This window comes from Schistocerca americana, chromosome 7, assembly GCF_021461395.2.
Source record: "Schistocerca americana isolate TAMUIC-IGC-003095 chromosome 7, iqSchAmer2.1, whole genome shotgun sequence".
Classification (NCBI taxonomy): Eukaryota; Metazoa; Arthropoda; class Insecta; order Orthoptera; family Acrididae; genus Schistocerca; species Schistocerca americana.
The window spans coordinates 428071546-428093603 of record NC_060125.1 but is presented as its reverse complement, the minus strand read 5'-3'; the positions used below and the strand labels follow the sequence as shown (position 1 = coordinate 428093603).

At 42.6% G+C, this 22058-nt stretch overlaps 1 protein-coding gene across 1 annotated transcript in view; it reads left to right on the top strand.

The window, feature by feature from the left end:
- The first annotated feature begins 5076 nt into the window (after positions 1 to 5076).
- Positions 5077 to 22058, top strand: part of LOC124622582 (acetylcholinesterase-like) — a 109644-nt gene continuing 92662 nt past the window's right edge. The window contains exons 1-2 of the mRNA XM_047148329.1: positions 5077 to 5220; positions 9154 to 9288. Coding sequence (XP_047004285.1) covers positions 5140 to 5220; positions 9154 to 9288 — 216 coding nt within the window. The 5' untranslated portion in view covers positions 5077 to 5139. The remainder of the gene's footprint in view (positions 5221 to 9153; positions 9289 to 22058) is intronic.

Genomic DNA, 22058 nt, shown 5'->3' with positions numbered 1-22058 from the left:
ATCTTTCTTATTTATGGCACCTGCTACATTCGTGCTATTTTTGTCTACATCTTTTTGGCTGACATCAGTGAACTCGCCCATAAATCTTTGTTTAATTCCCTGATGAAATTTATCGATAATCAAATCCACAGTGATATCATGACAACCTATTTTGACATGTAGTTCATAGCAGAAAGATTGATACCTGTGTACCTCTCACTTAAAAAGTCATTTTCCACTACGCAGTCAGTTGTCAGACCTAATAAAAGGAGAAATAAGCATGAAAACATTCCCCCTAATATGATCTGCAATGGAGCCTAGATTTCTGTTGGTTTAGATTTGGAGCTAACTGCTCCTACAATATTGCATCCAGTCCCAAGAACTGTTCACACCTTCTTTTTGTCATCAATTTTTGAACACCCCAGCAGATACGATACTTGATTGTCCACTTGGGTCTAAAATGAGGACTATGTGTAATCTGTTGACTGTGGTCTTTACTGCTGACTGCGCCTTGTGTTCAGCATTTTCATTGCAATCAAGGTACATGTGACCATTACATCTTACATGTATATTCCATTACATCTTAATTTAATTAATGCTGCTTGTCCCTACCCTACCATTCTCAGAGGCTGCAACAGTATTATACATTCTGACTTCATCTAGTTTTCTGACTTATTGTCTGTCGAATCAGGGTGAATTTCTGTTATGTCCACTCTGGAGTCATACCTGCTAGACTGGTGAACTCGTTAACTTATCTATGCTGCTGCAGTATGTTTGATGGGCAATAGAAACGGTTGCCATTGCACCTAGTATCATTATCACGATTTCTATAGTAATTATCATATGTCTCATATCTTAGGCTGTTGCTATGTGGGTGGAGAATGACTGTCTGATCTGCACTGCTTCCTATGTTGGTAACGGTTTTCAGTAGGCTCTCATTCTTGATTACCTTGGTTTTATGACTGATCGTCATTCTCTGGTCAATGGAGTCACGTGCTTTGACTACTCTTGTGACTTATTGTATTATATTGGTGTTACTTAATATGGACACCCAGACAAGCATTCAAATATCTGACCGAGCGAGGTGGCGCAGTGGTTAGCACACTGGACTCACATTCGGAAGGACGACGGTTCAACCCCACGTCCGGCCATCCTGATTTAGGTTTTCCGTGATTTCCCTATATCACTTCAGGCAAATGCCGGGATGGTTCCTTTGAAAGGGCACGGCCGGTTTCCTTCCCCATCCTTCCCTAACCCGAGCTTGTGCTCCGTCTCTAATGACCTCGTTGTCGATGGGACGTTAAACACTAATCTCCTCCTCCTCCAAATATCTGACTGGTCCATTTATTGATTATTCTCCTATTTGGAGAAGACATTTGGCTTCCAAAATATGAATCACATCACCATTTGTAACTGTGTCATCCCAACAATCAGTCTTGTTAATGCATTTTTCGAAGGAGAACCAGATATTATAGTTTGGGATTGAAAATATTATTATGGAATCGTTATTTTACAGGTACATACCCTTAAAATTCCTAATGAGTTTGGCAGTTATTTGCAGCCTCTGTTGCCAATGTGCTCCTTCACCTTCTTGGACAAAATATTGTAAGTTGTTTGTGAACTGGGTCTCCCTCGTGGTATAAATAGCTTTCACAATGGATGTATTGTGAACCTCACTAACTTCTGATAACAGATTGGCTTAAATTACTTGATTTAATATAGTTATGGCTTCGCTGATGGTTGTGATTTCTTTTCATACATATTCACGCCACTCCTTTGGAATAATGGAATCTTCACTCCCTGTAAATTGTTTATTGAGATATTCTACCTTAATACTATGCTCTTTCTTGATTGCACTAAATCGTTTGCCCATAAGTTTATCTAGACATCTGTCAGTTTCTTCTTTGTTGGCCTTAAGTATTGTTTTTGTTATTCTGTATTTGTTCCCACTGGGAATATTTTGCATCAATTAAAATGGTTATTTGCTTATTCTTTTCTTATAGACGATTGGCCATGTTTCACTTCATTTGGTATTATGCTTCTCCTGATACTCAATATTTTTTTATACTGTTAACAAATCAGCCTGCTCTAGCAGTAAAAAATTGTTCCTGTGCATGAGATGATTCTTCCTATGCATGAGGAATGTCCTTCAGTGCATGAGAAATTTGCTCACTTTTAGTTAATAATTCAGATTTAAACTTGGTCTGAGTATTCGAAAGAGTTTGAATGGCAACAGTGAATATTTCAAATGTCTTTAATACATCGAAAGTTTGTTCTGCAGGTTTACTGCTGGCTGACCTTGTTCGCTTCTCTCTATTTTTAAAAATTGTTAGAATAAAATACTCAAAATAAATGGAGAACTACTTTATTACACTAATATTAAAGAAAAACTGCCGACAATGAAATGTCTACTATTAAAAAGATCAAGTAATGGCTGTCAGTGAAAATGAAACAAAGCACTTTGCCTTTTCGAAGTCCCACACATTATTTCACCGCCATTACAAGCTATAGTGAAACTGACACTCAGGAACGTAATTTGAACTGAAAAATTTTAACCGAAATCTAAATGTGAGATTTTTGAAATGGCACTACTCTGTGAAGAAATTAAAGTGTACGATAAAAGGAAAGGCCTGATTTGCAGTTTTCCACAAAGGTGAGCCATGTACGGCAAAACAGGTTCGTAAATTCTGAATTTTGGTCATCCCTTGGCATCATTCCTTTCTTTTCCACTTAGATATGTACAGAAGAAAAGAGAAAAACACATGTTTTAGGTGCACAATAATTTTTCTCATCTACTGGGGTCCTCATAGATTAAACTTCCTCTGCAGCTAATAACAACAAATACACTTGCGTAACCGAATTCCGAAACTTTATGTACATAATAGTTCCTTTCACTATATACACTCCGAATACTCAGTGCTGTGAGTGCATTCCCGGGTAAACCTCCTCTCCTTCCTTTCCCGGGAATCTTCCTGAACCTACCAAAATAAGAAGTATCCCAGGTCCCGAGCACTTCAAAAAATCTTCCGAAAATGCCAAAATGGCTTCAACTCGTCAGCGAATAGGGTGGTCTGCCAAACCGTGATTACAGTGCATAAAATTAGTGTCTGGATCAAAATCCAGATCGAATTATTATCCTAGCACAGTTCATCTATATCGGTATGGAAAGGATGTGTTGCAAGATGCTCACCTTGAAAGCTCCAGTCAACGTGAAAGAAGTCTTCTGTGGTACAAACCGTCTCTCATGCCGCATATTCGTGCGTGGTCGCAACGATAGTCTGCCTAAAAGATGTGTAGCCAACTGTCAGACTGCTAAAGCCTTACATCTGTGGCAGGAAACAGTAAGGTTTGTCTTGTCGGACCGAGCAAGATTTGATTGGAACCAATCAGTAGGAATGCGAGGTTGCAGAATTCGTTTTGTGACGTCTCGTATCAACTGACACGGTACTCTTCTCTTCTTCATCTGCTGTGATGACTGGGTCTGCTGAATTACCCCGTAATACAGACGCTTCGTTTTGAACATAACTGCAAGTTAGATGGCTTTTCAGATCAGGCACAGTTAGAATTGTGACCGTAATACATTTTGTAGGCTTAAATAATATGCAAATTATTAGGTCTTTGTTTACGCTTCCAACTCCCGTAGAACACCTCGGGGTCAATATCCAATTTTTATTAATTCATCCTTTGTTTCAGTCGAATTATTACAATTTTATGACACTTGCCAAGCAGTGTTTCAGCAATTAAACGTAGTATGTTGCGATTTCTTTAGTCTTTGTATCCGAGTGCAATGTAAAGGCGCATGGTCCATTGAAATGTATTTATACATGAAGTATGTTATCCAAATTTTAATGTTAATCATTACATAAATTTTCAGCATAATTGCGATTTTTACAAACTTATTGTCCTCTGCCCTTAGTCTGTGTTTAACTAATTTTTTCACGTGTGCCATACGTCCACAGGTGTTCGCTAAGAAACCAAGTCCTCGAAACGTATTCTATTCATTTTAATTGTATACAAAGCTAGCGTGAAGTAGCCTGCCTTAAGAAGAGACTGCAGATTTATTAAATAAAAATTGTGGGTGTGCAGATAAGTGTGTGTCGCTGTTGAACGTACAGACACATGCCAGCAGAGACAAAGGCTGCGAGATAATTTCTGGTGTTACACTAGCTCAGTGTTTTCGGATTATTAGGTGAAATACGGCACAGATATAAAATACATCTTCATTGCACAAATGTTATCAATAGGATGCAATTTCTTTAAATATATAGTTAACAAATGCATGAAATCTAAAAACGAGGATTGTAATTTCAGTTTTGTCTTGGTTCACTGTGGCTAAGCCTCCTTTTCTCAATCTGTTGCGCTTTTCGAAAGACGTTACCACTCCCAAACCTAAATAATTTCAGTTCGATTTCAGAGAATAAAATCAGGGTCATAGGCTCATGTGAACTTTCGGGTAAAAGTAAGTAAAAGGGCGGGATTTCAAATGGTACTAATTTTGTTCCGTTTTCTCATCCGATACTTTGAATTTGATGTCGTTAGTTTCCAAATGTTCTAATGTGTGTGAATTCCTAAGGGACCAAACTGATAAGGTGTTAGTTTCTAATGAGATTCGAGGCAGCGATAGATTTACCATTCGCTTACATTTCTCTAGAATCCTGTTCACCAGAAAGGGATTGGATAAACCATTGTCTATTGAAAGTGGTTGGTAGCACAGTCTCGGCACGTCCGTGACCCCAATTATCTTGTGACTCCGAGGGTAGCACCCACAAGGATAACAAAAATTACCATGCAAAATATCGATTTCATTTTCTTAGGATGACAATGTGCTCTCTTGTCAGGCATTTGTTCTCTGTATCCCAGTGAACCTCCAAATACAACAGTTACCGTGTACGGTAGCTGCTTCAGTTAGTTAGGATGACAATTTCGTTTCTCACATTAAGTGCCTGACTCGTATCAAAATGATTTAAAATGAGTCAGTTTGTAGCAATCTCAGTAGAGATACGATACGATAAGTTAAAACGTTCCCAACACGAAGACTGATAGGAAGTGCTTTATGTAACTCTGAGATAAATATGACAGCTCCGTTACTAAAGAAGCTGTAAGGTGAGCTGCCGGCTATTGGGCAGTCAGTAGGCAGTCACTGCGGTCAGAGACGCAAACATGCGCACTGTGGCGATACTGCTGGTCGCTGTCCTCTCTGTGGGAGTCGCAGACTCCGCACCGCGCCCCCAGCTTCTCCAGGTACTTTGACCGACTCTTCGAGCATTTCATCACTAATTTCTTCACCCTTAGTTCCTTTATACTGCATACTTTGCTCCGTATTGGCACTTGTCTGACTGTATTCGTAACCAGAGTCTTGTTAGTTGCGTATTCGCAACTAGTCAGATGAATGTCCTTTGCACGTTCTCTTTTTGAGTCATCAGTCTTCTTCTGACTGGTTCGATGCGGCCCGCCACGAATTCCCCTCCTCTGCCAACCTCTTCGTCTCACAGTAGCACTTGCACCTATGTCCTTAATTATTTTCTGGATGTAGTCCAATGCTGTATGCCAAATGTCTTGCGAGTCACGTAATTAGAAACACTTTTTAATCACAAGATATATTTGATCTGAAAAGAATCAAGCTTACGAAGTCTCTTGCAGGAGGACATAGCATTTAGCAGGGGATATGCTTGTTTGCAGTAAGTGCGACGTGGCATACTAAGAGCGCTCCAAAATCTCTAGCACTATGGGATATCCTTAAGCTAAATTTAAGGTCTTTTGCGGAAACTTTTGGATGTCGTCGGTCAGTTAATAGCAGATGACGACCCTGTTACGGTCGGCTTTGAACTTTTCCAGTGATTCGGAACCGTTACCACTGGTCTGAAATGACATTTTATAGTACAGCTGATGAAATGGTGGTATGACCTGCCACCAATCGACCGACGATTACAGCCTAACAGCGGCTAAATGACGTCTCTGTGACATTACGTTGTATATGTCAGCAAGAGGCTACGCTCTGTTCACAAAAGCGGGGAACGTGGAAGGGAACATTTCGAGTTTACGGTACTGCTTGTCGTTACTAGTCCATAACCAGTCCATTTGAACTCGCTTCCTATAGAGAAAGCGGCATCTGTGTAGCAATCTCAGCGGTCACTTATTGTGGTGCTTACGTGTTGTCTCACTATTTCTCTCTTTTCTTGTTGTACCTGAGATTTTGATAATAGTGTACATGCTTGATACCACAACGTTTGTATTATCTTACCCTAAAGGATTACAGTAAAGACTTTGGTTAACTCACAGAATATTCCAGTTGATGATATTCTTCTCTTTAGATATATTGCTCGATTAATGCAATGAAGAAATTGAATATTCTGTGGAGATTTTTCTGTGGTATTCAATCCGATTATTGGTTTGATGCAGCTCTCCATGCTATTCTATCCTGTGTAGGCTTCCTCATCTCCGTATAACTGCTGCACACTTTGGTCGAATATTGGTTTCCCTCTAAAAGTTTTGCACACCACACGTCGTTCCAATACCAAATTGTGATTCCTTAATGCCTTAACATATGTCTCAACCATCAATCCTTTCTTTTAGCCAGGTTGTGGATTTAATTTCTTTTCTTCCCCTATGCGATTCAGTATATCCTCATTATTCGATCTGCCCATCTAATCTACAGTGTTCTTCTATAGCATCACTTTTCAATAGCTTCCATTCCATTTATTGAATTCCATGTTGACTAACCACGTCTCAAACACGTACGAGGCTATTCTCCACACAAATATCTTCCAAAACACTTCCCAACAAATTTTTATTAGATGTTGAGAAATCTCTCTTTTTCTTGCTGTTGTCTGTCTGAATTACGTTGCTCTCCCTATAGGGGTTAGAGAGTTATTTTGCTGCTCAAATACCAGTTTCATCTACTACTCTTAGTTTCTCATTTTCTAATCTAGTTCTATAAGCATCATCTGAATCAGTTCGACCACATTTCATTGTCACTGTTTTGTCTTCGTTGCTGTTCATCTTATAGCCTCTCATGAAGACATCATCCACTCTGTTTAACAGAACTTCCAAGTCCTTCAAGACCTTTTCCGTCTCTTGAAGAATTAGTGTCATGGGCAAACCTCAAAATTTCTTCTCCCTTTCCAAATTCTCCCTCCGTTACCTGCACTCTTAGCGCAATACACAGATTGAATAACATTGCAGCCACTTCTCTTTTCTCCACAGGTCAGTTTAATTTCCGTGTAGGCGACGTCTGTTTTTTCCCATAGACGTGCATACACATACAGCCTTGCATATCGTCCAACCATTCCTGTCTTGTCATTTTCACTTCCTCATAGTGTCATTTCTTAGACGCTTGTATCCCCTTCTGCCAGCTTCATTTGTTGCGTTTTTATTTTTTATCGGTCCGTCAGTTACTTTCAGTATCTCCTGTCTTATCTGATGATTTTTAGTGCACCTTGTTATTCTGTCAATTTGATACTCTGTTACCTTCACTGTTCTTCGCCTGTGAAAGTTATACAATCGTCCTATCTTGCATTCCTTTTCCATGTCTCAGTGAACCGTTCCCTAATGTTGCGTTTGACACTCTCAGCAGGTTTTTGTTCTTTCAGTTCTCACGTCCATACCTTAATTTACTAACTTTTTCTATTTCTGCAGCTTTACTCAGCGGTTCATAATTGAAATTGTGCTCGCAGTTTATATCTGTCCCTGTAAATGTACTGCATTTTAAAATCTGATTTGGAAGTTCTTTCTTGCCATTATTTTAGCTATCTGAAATCTTCTTGCATCTCTCGGATTCTTCAACATATACGACCTTGTTTCATGGTTATCTAACGAGAGAACGCCGAAATTTATCATGCGGCTTCCCCTTTCATTCTGTTTCTCCTATCCATGCTCTTCTACTACTTATCCTTCTTTTTCTTTTCGTACTATCGAATTCCATTACCTCATACCAGTTACATTCTTCTGTGGTTTACATTTTTAAATAATTTCCTTTACTGTCGTGTATTCTCATAATCCCTTCATCATTTCCAGAGCTAGTAGGCATATAAATTTGTGCTCTTGTAGTGTGTGGTCTTTGTATCTATCTTAGCTACTGTAATGGATTCACTATACTGTTCGTTGCAGCTTACGCAAATTCCTATTTTATTATTCATTGCTAGATCTATTCCTGAATTTTTGCTGCTGGATTGAGTGTTGATAATCCTATACTGACCTGACCAGAAGTGTAGCGTGTATTATGTATTTCATTTTGAATCAGGTGCAGAAGTACTAAACAATACTTTAACCTCCAAAAAATTCATAATGGTAGAAATGAAGTGAAACCCCGCCTTAGGTATTAATAATTCGTGTATCTTATTCTATATTAAGTGTCAGGAATTATCACCACCCTCTGTTTGACCTTCCACATTCTGTCCTGGATCGTAGTCATTCTAATACGCATGTCGAGTGTCGTCTTTAACAAGCTTTCACTCTATGTGTTTCTCCATTCATAACGACCACGAAACGATGTAACAGTAATGTTTTTTCCAATATTTGAAAGATATAATGTTCCTTTTTATAAAAGAAGTTTGCTCTGCTGGATATGTAGTAAATTTCTAAGCTCGGTTTCTATCAGCCAAATCCCAATGAGATGAAAGTGGAACTTATGGGTTTCCAACAACAAGTGTTTCGGATAGGATTACCTGTTCAGATCAATGCCTCAGAATCAAAGAAAACCTCCAGATAATCTTGGTCGCAAGTGGAGGATTGCAACTATTTTTATTTTGATTCTAGGTCGAACTTCCAGACATGAACAACTTAGTGTTAATATGTGTATTTGTATGTTCTAACAGAATCAATTCGTTAACAAGGTCGAGGTGCTTTTTTTTTTTCGAGCATGTCGTTTCGGATCTCGTCCCGTTGTGGAGCTGTTTTCTTTTCAGTTAGACAAGACGCGAACTGAGTTTCGGACAGGGGATCTACAGTTTTAAAAGGGGAAGGGATTTCCTTCTCCATAATTTGCCTGAAGACTTAGGGACAGATTCTGGAAATTTTGGTAGCAACGGTATTGAATTCTGCTTTACCTGCGACTGTCCAAGTTAATATGCAGATCTTAACCGTCGCATCAGGATCTTGAGTTACGCTTGCACGTTTGTGTTGTTGTACATAACGTTCACTCTGTTCCAGAGTCCGTCACACGTGGATCTGTTGCAGGGGGAGGACGTGTTTGTGACGGTGGAGACGGGTGCCCTCAGGGGCGTGGTGGCCACGTCGCTCAATGGCACGCTGTACAACAGGTTCGTCGGCATCCCGTTCGCAACCCCGCCGCTGGGAGACCTCCGCTTCATGGTGAGTAACCTTGCTGAAATTTAGGGCTCTGTCCGATCGTGTAGGAGACTCTGTAGAGTGTGACACCCTGACTAACAAACAACCAGTACCTTCACTGGATAGAGTGTGACACCCTGACTAACAAACAACCAGTACCTTAACTGGACTATAACACCGTTTCCCGTGCATTCACGTAAAAATTCTCTTGTAGATTCTTACACCGATTTTGAAGTGTTCAGCAGCCGGAATACAAGGGAAAACGTTGAAACGGACATATCGAACCCAGTGAATAGCATTAATTAACTGGTAAGTATCACTCACATGTTAAGTATGGATATGTGGTAGTGGTGGTACAGCATTCGTACAGTAAGAGAAAGAAGAGTTTCCGCCACCTGCACGCAATGAAGTAAGTCAGTGGTGAAAGTTCAAAATTTGTCTGGAGTACCGCCACTCAAACCTAGATGCTACACTTCAGTCGAACAGTGATCTTAACGGTGTCTGTCATCCGGAAATGGTTCTAAACGAACTCAAATATTTAACCTGCCACGCGCAATTAGTGTCCCCATCCATTAGCTCTTCTCCTCGCAGAATTCGCTAAGTATTTATACATATACACACCATAAAAAAGTGTTACATCACCCCGGTTCCTAGAACTCCCAAAGACAGACGTTGACTGTGAATATTATATCACAGACACGGTTCCTTTGACTCTTGCCGGCCAGAGAGGTTCAAAATGGCTCTGAGCACTATGCAACTTAACTTCTGTGGTCATCAGTCGCCTATAACTTTGAACTAATTAAACCTAACTAACCTAAGGACAGCACACACATCCACGCCCGAGGCAGGATTCGAACCTGCAACCGTAGTGGTCCGGCCAGAGTGGCCGAGCGGTTCTAGGCGCTACAGTTTGGAACCGCACGACCGCTATGGTCGCATGTTCGAATCCTGCCTCGGGCATGGATGTGTGTGACGTCCTTAGGTTAGTTAGGTTTAAGTAGTTCAAAGTTCTAGGGGACTGATGACCTCAGAAGCTAAATCCCATAGTGCTCAAAGCCATTTGAACCTTTGACTCTTCAGAGATGTCACTAAACCTGCCCAAAGATGAAAACAACCACGCATGAGCAGCGAATATTAGACGCAGGGGCTCCGACACGCGATCAGTTCCAGTCGTTACACTAGAAAGGTGGTACGCGGCTCGTGTTGTCTGTAGTTAAACAATGCCTAGACGATCAACACCGCGGTTCGATCGCGTCCGCATTGTTACTTTGTGCCAGGAATGGCTCTCAATAAGGGAAATGTCCAGGCGTCTCAGAGTGAACCAAAGCGATGTTCTTCGGACATGGAGGATATACAGAGAGAGACAGGAACTGTCGATTACATGCCTTCCTCAGGCCGCCCAAGCGCTACTACTGCTGTGGATGACCGCTACATACGCATTATGGCTCGGGGGACCCTTGTCAGCAGCGCCACCATGTTGAATAATGCTTTCCGTGCAGCCACGCGACGTCGTGTTACGACTCAAACTGTGCGCAATAGGCTGCATGATGTGCAACTTCACTCCCGACGTACATGGCGAGGTCCATGTTTGCAACCACGGCACCATGCAGCCCGGTACAGATGGGCACAACAACATGCCGGATGGACTGCTCAGGAGTGGCAACACTCCTCACCGATGAGTGTCCCATATGCCTTCAGCCAGACAATCGCCGGAGACGTGTTTGGAGGCAACCCGGTCAGGCTGAACGTGTTAGACACACTGTCCAGCTAGTGCAGCGAGGTGGAGGTTCCTTGCTGTTTTGGGGGGGCATTATGTGGGGCCAACGTGTGCCGGTGGTGGTCGTGGAAGGTGCCGTAAGGGCTGTACGATATATGAATGCCATCCTCCGATCGATAGTGCAACCATATCGGCAGCATATTAGCGAAGCATTCGTCTTCATGGACGACAATTGGCCACCCCCTCGCCCCATCGTGCACGTCTTGTGAATGATTTCCTTCAGGATGACGACGTCGCTCGACTAGAGTAGCCAGCATGTTCTCCAGACATGAACTCCATCGAACATACCTGGGATAGATTGGAAAGGACTGTTTATGCACGACGAGACCCACCAACCATTCTGAGAGATCTACGCTGAATCGCCGTTGAGGAATGGGACAATCTGGGCCAACACAGCCTTGATGAACTTGACGATAGTATACCACGACGAATACAAGCATGCATCAATACAAGAGGACGTGCTACGAGGTATTAGAGGTAGCAGTGTGTAATGCAATCTGGACCACTACCTCTGAAGGAGTCGCTGTATGGTGGTACAACATGCGATGTGTGGCTTTCATGAGCAATAAAAAGGGTTAAAATGATGTTTATGTTGATCTCTATTCCAGTTTTCTGTACAGGTTCCAGAACTCTTGGAACCGAGGTGATGCAAAACTTTTTTTAATGTGTGTATATATACACGAGAGCGAGGACGGCTGTTGGTGCTTCCAACGTGTCTTCACAATATCTTCCAAACCCCTGCAGGACTTGCTGGATGTTACGATCAGTGGGGCTAATGGACGGGGACGCTACTTGTGCGTGGCAGGTTGGGATCGTGAGTTTCACGGTAAACGTGTGTGGATGACCGAGTCGTTTAGGAAAAACATTCTAAGATAAGCGAGCATCTGGGTTCGAATTGCTATTCCGCATAAATTTTCAACCATAATCACTGATGTATTTCAATGTCTGTAGGTGGTTGAAGTCCTGATTTTATGTAATATAATCACCTGTTGAGACTTTGCCGCTGTTAACTGCACGCAAATGTTTGGCTTTACAGAAATGTCTTTCCAGTTCTGCAGCTCGCAAGATACCGTGTGTGGTGCGCAGTACCCGTCACTTTTGGGGTTGGTGCACGCGAAAATAGATTGTCAATACACCTCTATGTACACTAGAATCTTCTTTACATTTTCCCTCGTGATGATTGCATGAGATACATACTTTAATGCATACTTTAATGGGTATAATATGTTCAATGATTCGGATCTGAACGGGGATATCGTATTTTGAGAGGAAGGCTTGTGGCAATGAACAGCTAGTTTTTTTGTAGCGTTTCGTTTTGAATTTTGTTGAGAACGTTTGTGTCGTTGTGACGCAGCGCGCTTACCTTCGAATATAAGCAGTCCTCTAATGTTGTCGCACCTGAAAATTACAGGCCACTGCCTCGCAGAAATGTTGTACAGGCTAGAAAATACCATCTGATGCAACACCGAGAAACTTTCAAGCAGTTATCGTGACAGGAAAGTCTTAAACGTCAAACCAACTTTCGACACGCATTATAAAATATTTTGCTGACTCCTACTTACATAAAGAAAAATGATTCTTTTGATAATGTAAGAGAAGTCAAAGTTAGTTCGGAATGGTTTAGTCGTTCATTTTTCCCACGAGCTATTCGAGAGTGGAACGGTCGAGAAGTAATCTGAACGTGACTCTTTAAACTCTCTGCCTCACACTTAAGTGAGGATTGCAAACTAATCATTTACATGCAGATTTAGACGTCAGTTTCCTCTCTGTCTTCGGTTAACACTGGTAAGGGACCTGAACCGACGAACAGTTTCTTAGAACAAGTCGAACACTTGCGCATTGCAAGTAACCTCCTATGAATCGAGCACTTTGGTTTGGTAAGTAACCTCTTTTGTAGGTGAATTACACATAATTAGGTTTATTCTAACAAATCTGTCTAGTAACTGCCGTTCCCTCAGGCCCGCCTTTGCTGAAGTGTTATGGCTATGTGCTTATAGGTACTTCACAGTAGTGATTTATTTCTGTGACTGATTACCTAACGACATCTCCTATATTTATCAGTTTACCCCCATGATTTTATGTTTACATATATACTGTATGTACGTAAGAATGTGAATGTTTCTATGTGTGTGTAATTGTGTTGTGGATGAGTTGCTAGTTTCTTCACCAGGTGCCAATTATTAAAACCTAATACTGCAATGCGCATTTACAGTGAGATGCAAAAGTCATGGGATGCCTCTTAATATAGTGTCCAACCTCGTTTTGCCCGGAGTAGTGCACCAACTCCATATGCGAAGGACCCAACATGTCGTTGGAGGTCCCCTGCAGAAACATTGGGCCATGCTGCCTCTACAGCCGTCCATTATTGCAAAAGCGTTGCCGTTGCAAGATTTTGTATACGAACTGATCTCTCTAATATGTCCCATAAATCTTCGATGGGATTCATGACGGACGATCTGGGTGGCTAAATCATTCGCCTGAACTGTACAGAATGGTCTTCAAACCGATCGCGAACAATTGTGGTCCGATTACATGGCGCACTATCATCAACAAATACTCAGTAGTTGTTTGGAAACATGACGTCCATGAATGGCTGAAAATGGTCTTAGATTAGTCTAATGTAACCATTTCTAGTCAATGATCCATGTAATCGCCCTGTACAGCATTATGGAGCTTGCACAGTGCCTCGTCGACAATTTGGGTCTATGATTTCATGGGGTCTGCCACTCTCAAATCCTACCATCTGCTCTTACCATCTGAATTCTGGACTCATCTGAATAGACTAAGATTTTCCAGTCGTGTATAGTTGAACCGATATGGTCACGAGCCCAGGAGAGGCTTTCCAGGCTCTTAGCAAAGGCTCTCGAGTCGGTCGTCTGCTGCCATAATCCATTAACGTCAAATTTCACAACACTGTCATAATGGATACGTTCATCGTATATCCCACATTGTTTTCTCCGGTTATTTCACGCAGTGTTACTTGTCTGTTAGCACTGACAGCTGTACGCAAACGCCGCTGCTCCCGGTGATTAACTGGAGGCTGTTGGCCACTGCGTTGTCCTTGGAGAGAGGTTTTTTTTTTTTGGTCAGCAGTCTGCTGACTGGTTTGATGCGGCCCGCCACGAATTCCTTTCCTGTGCTAACCTCTTCATCTCAGAGTAGCACTTGCAACCTACGACCTCAATTATTTGCTTGACGTATTCCAATCTCTGTCTTCCTCTACAGTTTTTGCCCTCTACAGCTCCCTCTAGTACCATGGAAGTCACTCCCTCATGTCTTAGCAGATGTCCTATCATCCTGTCCCTTCTCCTTATCAGTGTTTTCCACATATTCCTTTCCTCTCCGATTCTGCATAGAACCTCCTCATTCCTTACCTTATCAGTCCACCTAATTTTCAACATTCGTCTGCAGCACCACATCTCAAATGCTTCGATTCTCTTCTGTTCCGGTTTTCCCACAGTCCGTGTTTCACTACCATACAATGCTGTACTCCAGACGTACATTCTCAGAAATTTCTTCCTCAAATTAAGGCCGGTATTTGATATTAGTAGACTTCTCTTGGCCAGAAATGCCTTTTTTGCCATAGCGAGTCTGCTTTTGATGTCCTCCTTGCTCCGTCCGTCATTGGTTATTTTACTGCCTAGGTAGCAGAATTCCTTAACTTCATTGACTTCGTGACCATCAATCCTGATGTTAAGTTTCTCGCTGTTCTCATTTCTACTACTTCTCATTACCTTCGTCTTTCTCCGATTTACTCTCAAACCATACTGTGTACTCATTAGACTGTTCATTCCGTTCAGCAGATCATTTAATTCTTCTTCACTTTCACTCAGGATAGCAATGTCATCAGCGAATCGTATCGTTGATATCCTTTCACCTTGTATTTTAATTCCACTCCTGAACCTTTCTTTTATTTCCATCATTGCTTCCTCGATGTACAGATTGAAGAGTAGGGGCGAAAGTCTACAGCCTCGTCTTACACCCTTCTTAATACGAGCACTTCCTTCTTGATCGTCCACTCTTATTATTCCCTCCTGGTTGTTGTACATATTGTATATGACCCGTCTCTCCCTATAGCTTACCCCTACTTTTTTCAGAATCTCGAACAGCTTGCACCATTTTATATTGTCGAACGCTTTTTCCAGGTCGACAAATCCTATGAAAGTGTCTTGATTTTTCTTTAGCCTTGCTTCCATTATTAGCCGTAATGTCAGAATTGCCTCTCTCGTCCCTTTACTTTTCCTAAAGCCAAACTGATCGTCACCTAGCGCATTCTCAATTTTCTTTTCCATTCTTCTGTATATTATTCTTGTAAGCAGCTTCGATGCATGAGCTGTTAAGCTGATTGTACGATAATTCTCGCACTTGTCAGCTCTTGCCGTCTTCGGAATTGTGTGGAGAATGCTTTTCCGAAAGTCAGATGGTATGTCGCCAGACTCATATATTCTACACACCAAAGTGGTCGTTTTGTTGCCACTTCCACCAATGATTTTAGAAATTCTGATGGAATATTATCTATCCCTTCTGCCTTATTTGACCGTAAGTCCTCCAAAGCTCTTTTAAATTCCGATTCTAATACTGGATCCCCTATCTCTTCTAAATCGACTCCTGTTTCGTCTTCTATCACATCAGACAAATCTTCACCCTCACAGATGCTTTCAATGTATTCTTTCCACCTGTCTGCTCTCTCCTCTGCATTTAACAGTGGCATTCCCGTTGCACTCTTAATGTTACCACCGTTGCTTTTAATGTCACCAAAGGTTGTTTTGACTTTCCTGTATGCTGAGTCTGTCCTTCCGACAATCATATATTTTTCGATGTCTTCACATTTTTCCTGCAGCCATTTCGTCTTAGCCTCCCTGCATTTCCTATTTAATTCATTCCTCAGCGACTTGTATTTCTGCATTCCTGATTTTCCCGGAACATGTTTGTACTTCCTCCTTTCATCAATCAACTGAAGTATTTCTTCTGTTACCTATGGTTTCTTCGCAGCTACCTTCTTTGTACCTACGTTTTCCTTCCCAACTTCTGTGATGGCCCTTTTTAGAGACGTCCATTCCTCTTCAACTGTACTGGCTATTGCGCTATTCCTTATTGCTGTATCTATAGCGTTAGAGAACTTCAAACGTATCTCGTCATTCCTTAATACTTCCGTATCCCACTTCTTTGCGTATTGATTCTTCCTGACTAATGTCTTGAACTTCAGCCTACTCTTCATCACTACCATATTGTGATCTGAGTCTATATCTGCTCCTGGGTACGCCTTACAGTCCAGTATCTGATTTCGGAATCTTTGTCTAACCATGATGTAATCTAATTTAAATCTTCCCGTATCTCCCGGCCTTTTCCAAGTATACCTCCTCCTCTTGTGATTCTTGAACAGGGTATTCGCTATTACTAAGCTGAAACTTGTTACAGAACTCAATTCGTCTTTCTCCTCTTTCATTCCTTGTCCCAAGCCCATATTCTCCTGTAACCTATTCTTCTACTCCTTCCCCTACAACTGCATTCCAGTCGCCCATGACTATTAGATTTTCGTCCCCCTTTACATACTGCATTACCCTTTCAGTATCCTCATACACTTTCTCTATCTGTTCATCTTCAGCTTGCGACGTCGGCATGTATACCTGAACTATCGTTGTTGGTGTTGGTCTGCTGTCGATTCTGATTAGAACAACCCCGTCACTGAACTGTTCACAGTAACACACCCTCTGCCCTACCTTCCTATTCATAACGAATCCTACACCTGTTATACCATTTTCTGCTGCTGTTGATATTACCCGATACTCATCTGACCAGAAATCGTTGTCTTCCTTCCACTTCACTTCACTGACCCCTACTATATCTAGATTGAGCCTTTGCATTTCCCTTTTCAGATTTTCTAGTTTCCCTACCACGTTCAAGCTTCTGACATTCCACGCCCCGACTCGTAGAACGTTATCCTCTCGTTGATTATTCAATCTTTTTCTCATGGTAACCTCCCCCTTGGCAGTCCCCTCCCGGAGATCCGAATGGGGGACTATTCCGGAATCTTTCGCCAATGGAGAGATCATCATGACACTTCTTCAATTACAGGGCACATGTCCTGTGGATACACGTTACGTGTCTTTAATGCAGTGGTTTCCATTGCCTTCTGCATCCTCATGTCGTTGATCATTGCTGATTCTTCCGCCTGTAGGGGCAATTTCCCACCCCTAGGACAAGAGAGTGCCCTGAACCTCTATCCGCTCCTCCGCCCTCTTTGACAAGGCCTTTGGCAGAATGAGGCTGACTTCTTATGCCGGAAGTCTTCGGCCGCCAATGTTGATTGGAGAGAGGTAATGCCTGAAATTTGGTACTGTAGGTACACTATTGGCCTTGTGGATATAACAGTATTGAATTTCGAAACTGAATGTCCCATGCGTATAGCTCCAACTATCATTTCGGGAGGACGACGGCTCAATCCCGCGTCCGGCCATCCTGATTTAGGTTTCCCGTGATTTCCCTAAATCGCTCCAGGCAAATGCCGCGATGGTTACTTTGAAAGGGCACGGCCGACTTCCTTCCCCGTCCTTCCCTAATTCTATGAGACCGATGATCTCGCTGTTTGGTCTCTTCCCCCAAATAATCCAATCCAATCCAACTATCATTCCGATTTCAAAGTCTGTTAATCCCTGACGTGCGGCCGTAATCACTTGGTAAACTTTTTCATATTTTTTTTTCATCAGTCTCCTGACCTGTATGCAGCCCGCCACAAATTCCTCTCCTGTGGAAAACTCTTCACCTCGGAGTAGCACTTGCAGACAACGCCCTCAGTTATTTGCTGGATGTACTCCAATCTCTGTCCTCGTCTACAGTTTTTGCTCCCTGTAGCTCCCTCAAGTATCTTGGGAGCAATTCCCTGATGTCTTAACAGATGTCGCATCATCGTTTCCCTTCTTCTTGTCAGTGTTTACCACATATTCCTTTCTTCTTCGATTCCCCGCAGAACCTCCTCATTCTTAACCTTATCAGTACACCTCATCTCCAACATTCGTGTGTAGCACATTTTCACATATATCACCTGAGAGCAAATGGCAGCTCCGCTAATGCACTGCCGTTCCATAAGTCGTATACCTGATACTACCGCCATCTGTATATGTGCATATCGCTATCCCGTAACCTGTCACCTCACTGTATTCCTCTCTGTATTCAAATGCCTCTGCTACGAAAAAAATTTTAGTGTAAATAAAAGGAAGACATTTTTATGTGACAAAAAATGTCACATGTGCACCGAAATGGGTCCATAAAGACTCTGAAGCCAATGTTGTTCAGAGACTGTTCGAATCTCCGTGTGATGATTATTGTTCTCAAAATATTGCTGGATATGTTGTCCATTTACATTGAAGCCGAATTGACATCTGGTTGCTACTGCCTGTCGAATACTTTGCATTAATATAACGGACGACATCTCTTACTACTCTAGAAAAATGTTCATCACACGATTGTCTGAACACTGTCTCTCAACAGCACTAGCGTCAAACAATCACGGGTTCATAGTGGAGAAACGGTGTACTTGTGACATCTCTGTCACATGAAAAAGTGTCTCCAAAACATTCTAAATTTATTTACAGTTTTTACATCCAATATATCCGCAACTTCAGCTTCTGACCACACCTTTTCTCGAACACTTCCGCAAGGATATACTTTTTTTTCTTTAATGATGTCCCTCCCCCCGCTCCTCCGCCAAACCCCCCCCCCCCCCACCCCCTCCCGCCCATCCCGCGCCTCCCACTCAGTTCATCATGGACGTTACGCTGGTGGGGTGTGTCTTACGTGCCTCAACGACACAGCCGTACCGTTGGTGCAATCACAACGGTGGGAAATGTGTTGAGAGGCCAGACAACCGTGAGATTCCTGAAGAGGCGCAGCAGTCTTTTCAGTAGTCGCAAGGGTAATAGTCTCGATGAGTGACTTACATGGCCTTACAAAATCAACCAGCGGCTGTAAGCACGGGGAAAAACCACAGCCGTTATTTTTTCCAAGAGCTTACGGCTCGATATACACTTAAATTATGATGGTATCCTGCTAAATAAACTAATCCAAAAGTAAAATAGTTCCCTGTTCCGATCACCGGGTGGAGACTATTCAGGAGAATGTCATCATCATAAAAAACATAACTGACAGTCTATAGTTCGCAGCGTGGGAAGTTATATCCATCAATCGGTATGGTAGGTTACAAAATTTAAACAGAGAAATGTATTGGTTGAAATTAGGTGTGGTAGGGTTTAGTGAAGTTCGATGGCAAAAAGAATATCACCACTGGTCAGGTGAGTATGGCGCTACGAAAACTAAATTAAGTATGGTTACTGCAGGAGTAGGTCTAATAATGAATAAGAAAATGTTAATGCAGGTAATCTACTATGTTCAGAATAGTGAACGCATTTGGAAAGCGATAGTAAGAAAAGGAAGATAAGAAAAATAACAGAACACTATGAAATGAGGAAAAGAATGAAAGAGGAAGCCAACGGCAGATTTTGGCACAGAATATAATTTAATCATCGTTAATCATCTGTGTAAGAACCATAAAAGAAGGTTGTATACGCAGAAGAAACATGGGGTGACCGAAAGATTTCAGACTGATTATATAACTAAAAGACAGAAGTTTCGGAACCAGATTTTAAATTGTACGACATTTCCAGATGCAGTTATGGACTCTGGTCACAGTTTATAGGCAATAAACTGTAGACTAAAACTAAAGAAACTCCCGAAACTATGAAATATTAGTTGTGACCTGGATAAGTTGAAAGATCCAGATATTGTCGAGAGGTTCAGAGAGAGCAGCTATCGGCCCCAGTTCTCGGCTGACACAGATCCACAGAGCGGAAAGTTAACTGTTTGGCTTTTCCTGTGTTTTCTTTGTAATATAGTTCTCAAATTTCGTGAGTGTTTTTCTGTTTAGAAGGTTTAATCACATGTCTTTGTGAGGCTAAATTCATAAAGTCTGTAGCGCAGTAGTTACTCATCGAACAGCCATCTACATAGCTCATTAACGCTTCAGCGTCCGTTGGTGACAAATCAGGTGGGTACAAAGTTGCATATCTGAATTCCGTCTTCTTTTATAGTTTAATTCCTCATTTAGTCAGGATGGTTAGGAGGTTTGCATGCTGTGTGCTGACGCAGGAGGAGTTAGCAGCGATTCGCGAACATCTCTATGTGCTTTTGGCTTCGGTCAGCCCCTACAGGTTGCGTCCTAGGTGTGTGGCGGCGACGGAGAATCTGGCGCGTCACATAGGACATCTCGGGTGACGCCTGCTTTTCCCATGGTCTCCGCTGTCGAGGCACTTCCTACTGTATCCCAGGTGGTCGATCAGTCTGCAGGGTGAGTGGCGGGTGGTAATGCGTTCACGTCTCTCGAAACAGGGGGCCTATGTGGTCACTGCTTTGGCAGGGTCCGAGTAGACACAAGGAGGGAGGGGTTTACTAGTTATCGGGAACTCCAATGTTATGCACACTATGGAGCCACTTAGCGTTCAGGATTCGAAAGAAAGTCGACGTGCACTCGTTACGTCTGCCATTGCTGACACATCAGAAGGGCAGAAAGTTGCATATCTGTCTGCTATTACAGATTAGTTCCTCAGTTAGCCTAACTAGGACGGTTAGGATGTGTGCAGGCTGTGTGCAAACGCAGGGGGAGCCGTGAATTCTTTGTGAACAGACGAACGCGTTTTTGGCTGCAGCCACCTTCAGGCTGCTGCCTCAGGGCGTAGCGGTGGCTGAGAATCTGGTGTGTCCCATATGACATCTTAGGGGTCGCTTTTGTTGCACAGGAGCGCTGCTGTCGAGGCACTTCCTAATGCACCCAACTCAATGAGTGGCGGGTAGTAACAATTTTGCGTTGCTCGAGGCGGAGGACCAATGTGGAGGAGACTGGCCATCTGGTCTTGCCTATTCACCCTGTGAGTGGACATGTAGTCGCTGCTTCAGGAGGAACCGATCAGAGACACAGGGGTGTGGTGGGGGAGGAGGCGGTGGCTTCTAGATATCGGGAGCTCCAAAGCTAGTCGTGTTATGGAGCCCCTTAGACATATAGATTTCAGGGCTGGCAAGGAGGCCAATGTGCATTCGGTATGTCTGCTGGAGGACCTCAACAGAGATGTGGAGGTGACCCTACCTGGAGCTAACGAGCGTGCAGGTTCCAGTCGTCTACAGGTTATGATTCATGTCGACACCAACGACGACTGTCGCATGGGTTCTGAGGCCATCTTCTGTTCACACAGGCGGCTGGAGGGCGTGGTGAAGACAGCAGCCTAGCGTGTGAGGTGCAAGCAGACAAGCAAGGCATGCTTTGCAGCATTGTTCCCAGAGTTGATCGGAGTCCTTTGCTTTGGAGCCGAGTGAAGGGTCTCAGCCAAAGGCTACGAAGATTGTGTGATGTTCTTGGCTGCAGATTTCTAGACCTGCGTTAACGGGTGGGGTTTGTTGGACTCCTCTTGATATGTCAAGGGTGCACTACACGAAGGAAGCAGCTACTTCCTTAGCAGAGTATTTTTTAAATCCATATAGGTGTCTTTAAGGCTAGACGGTAGATTGAGGTACTCTGATGAACACTCATTAGTCGACAGGCAGCAAGGGAAGTCAGAACGCTTTCAGAGTAAAGACGATTCGACTGTCAAAATTTTATCAATAAACTGGCGACGCATTCGTAGCAAAGTTCCCGAATTTACTGCACTCCAGGACTTATTCTTGGGACCGAGAGCTGGATGAAACCCAAATTTGAAACTTATGAGATATTTAGCGAGTCATGGAACGTATATCTGAAGACCACAGTAAGAGGAATGCAGGTGACAGTAATATTGTGTCTCTTGACATCCAAATGGAGTGCGATACTGAAGTTATCTGGTCGAGTGTAACAGGTGCAGGTGAAAACTAGTTAATTGTTATATTTTTTAACGGCCACCCGATCCAGCTGTAACAGTTCTAGAGCCAATCAAAGGAAGTCTATGGTCAGCAGTACGTAAATACCCAGATCATACAGTACTAGCGGGAGGTGCCTTTA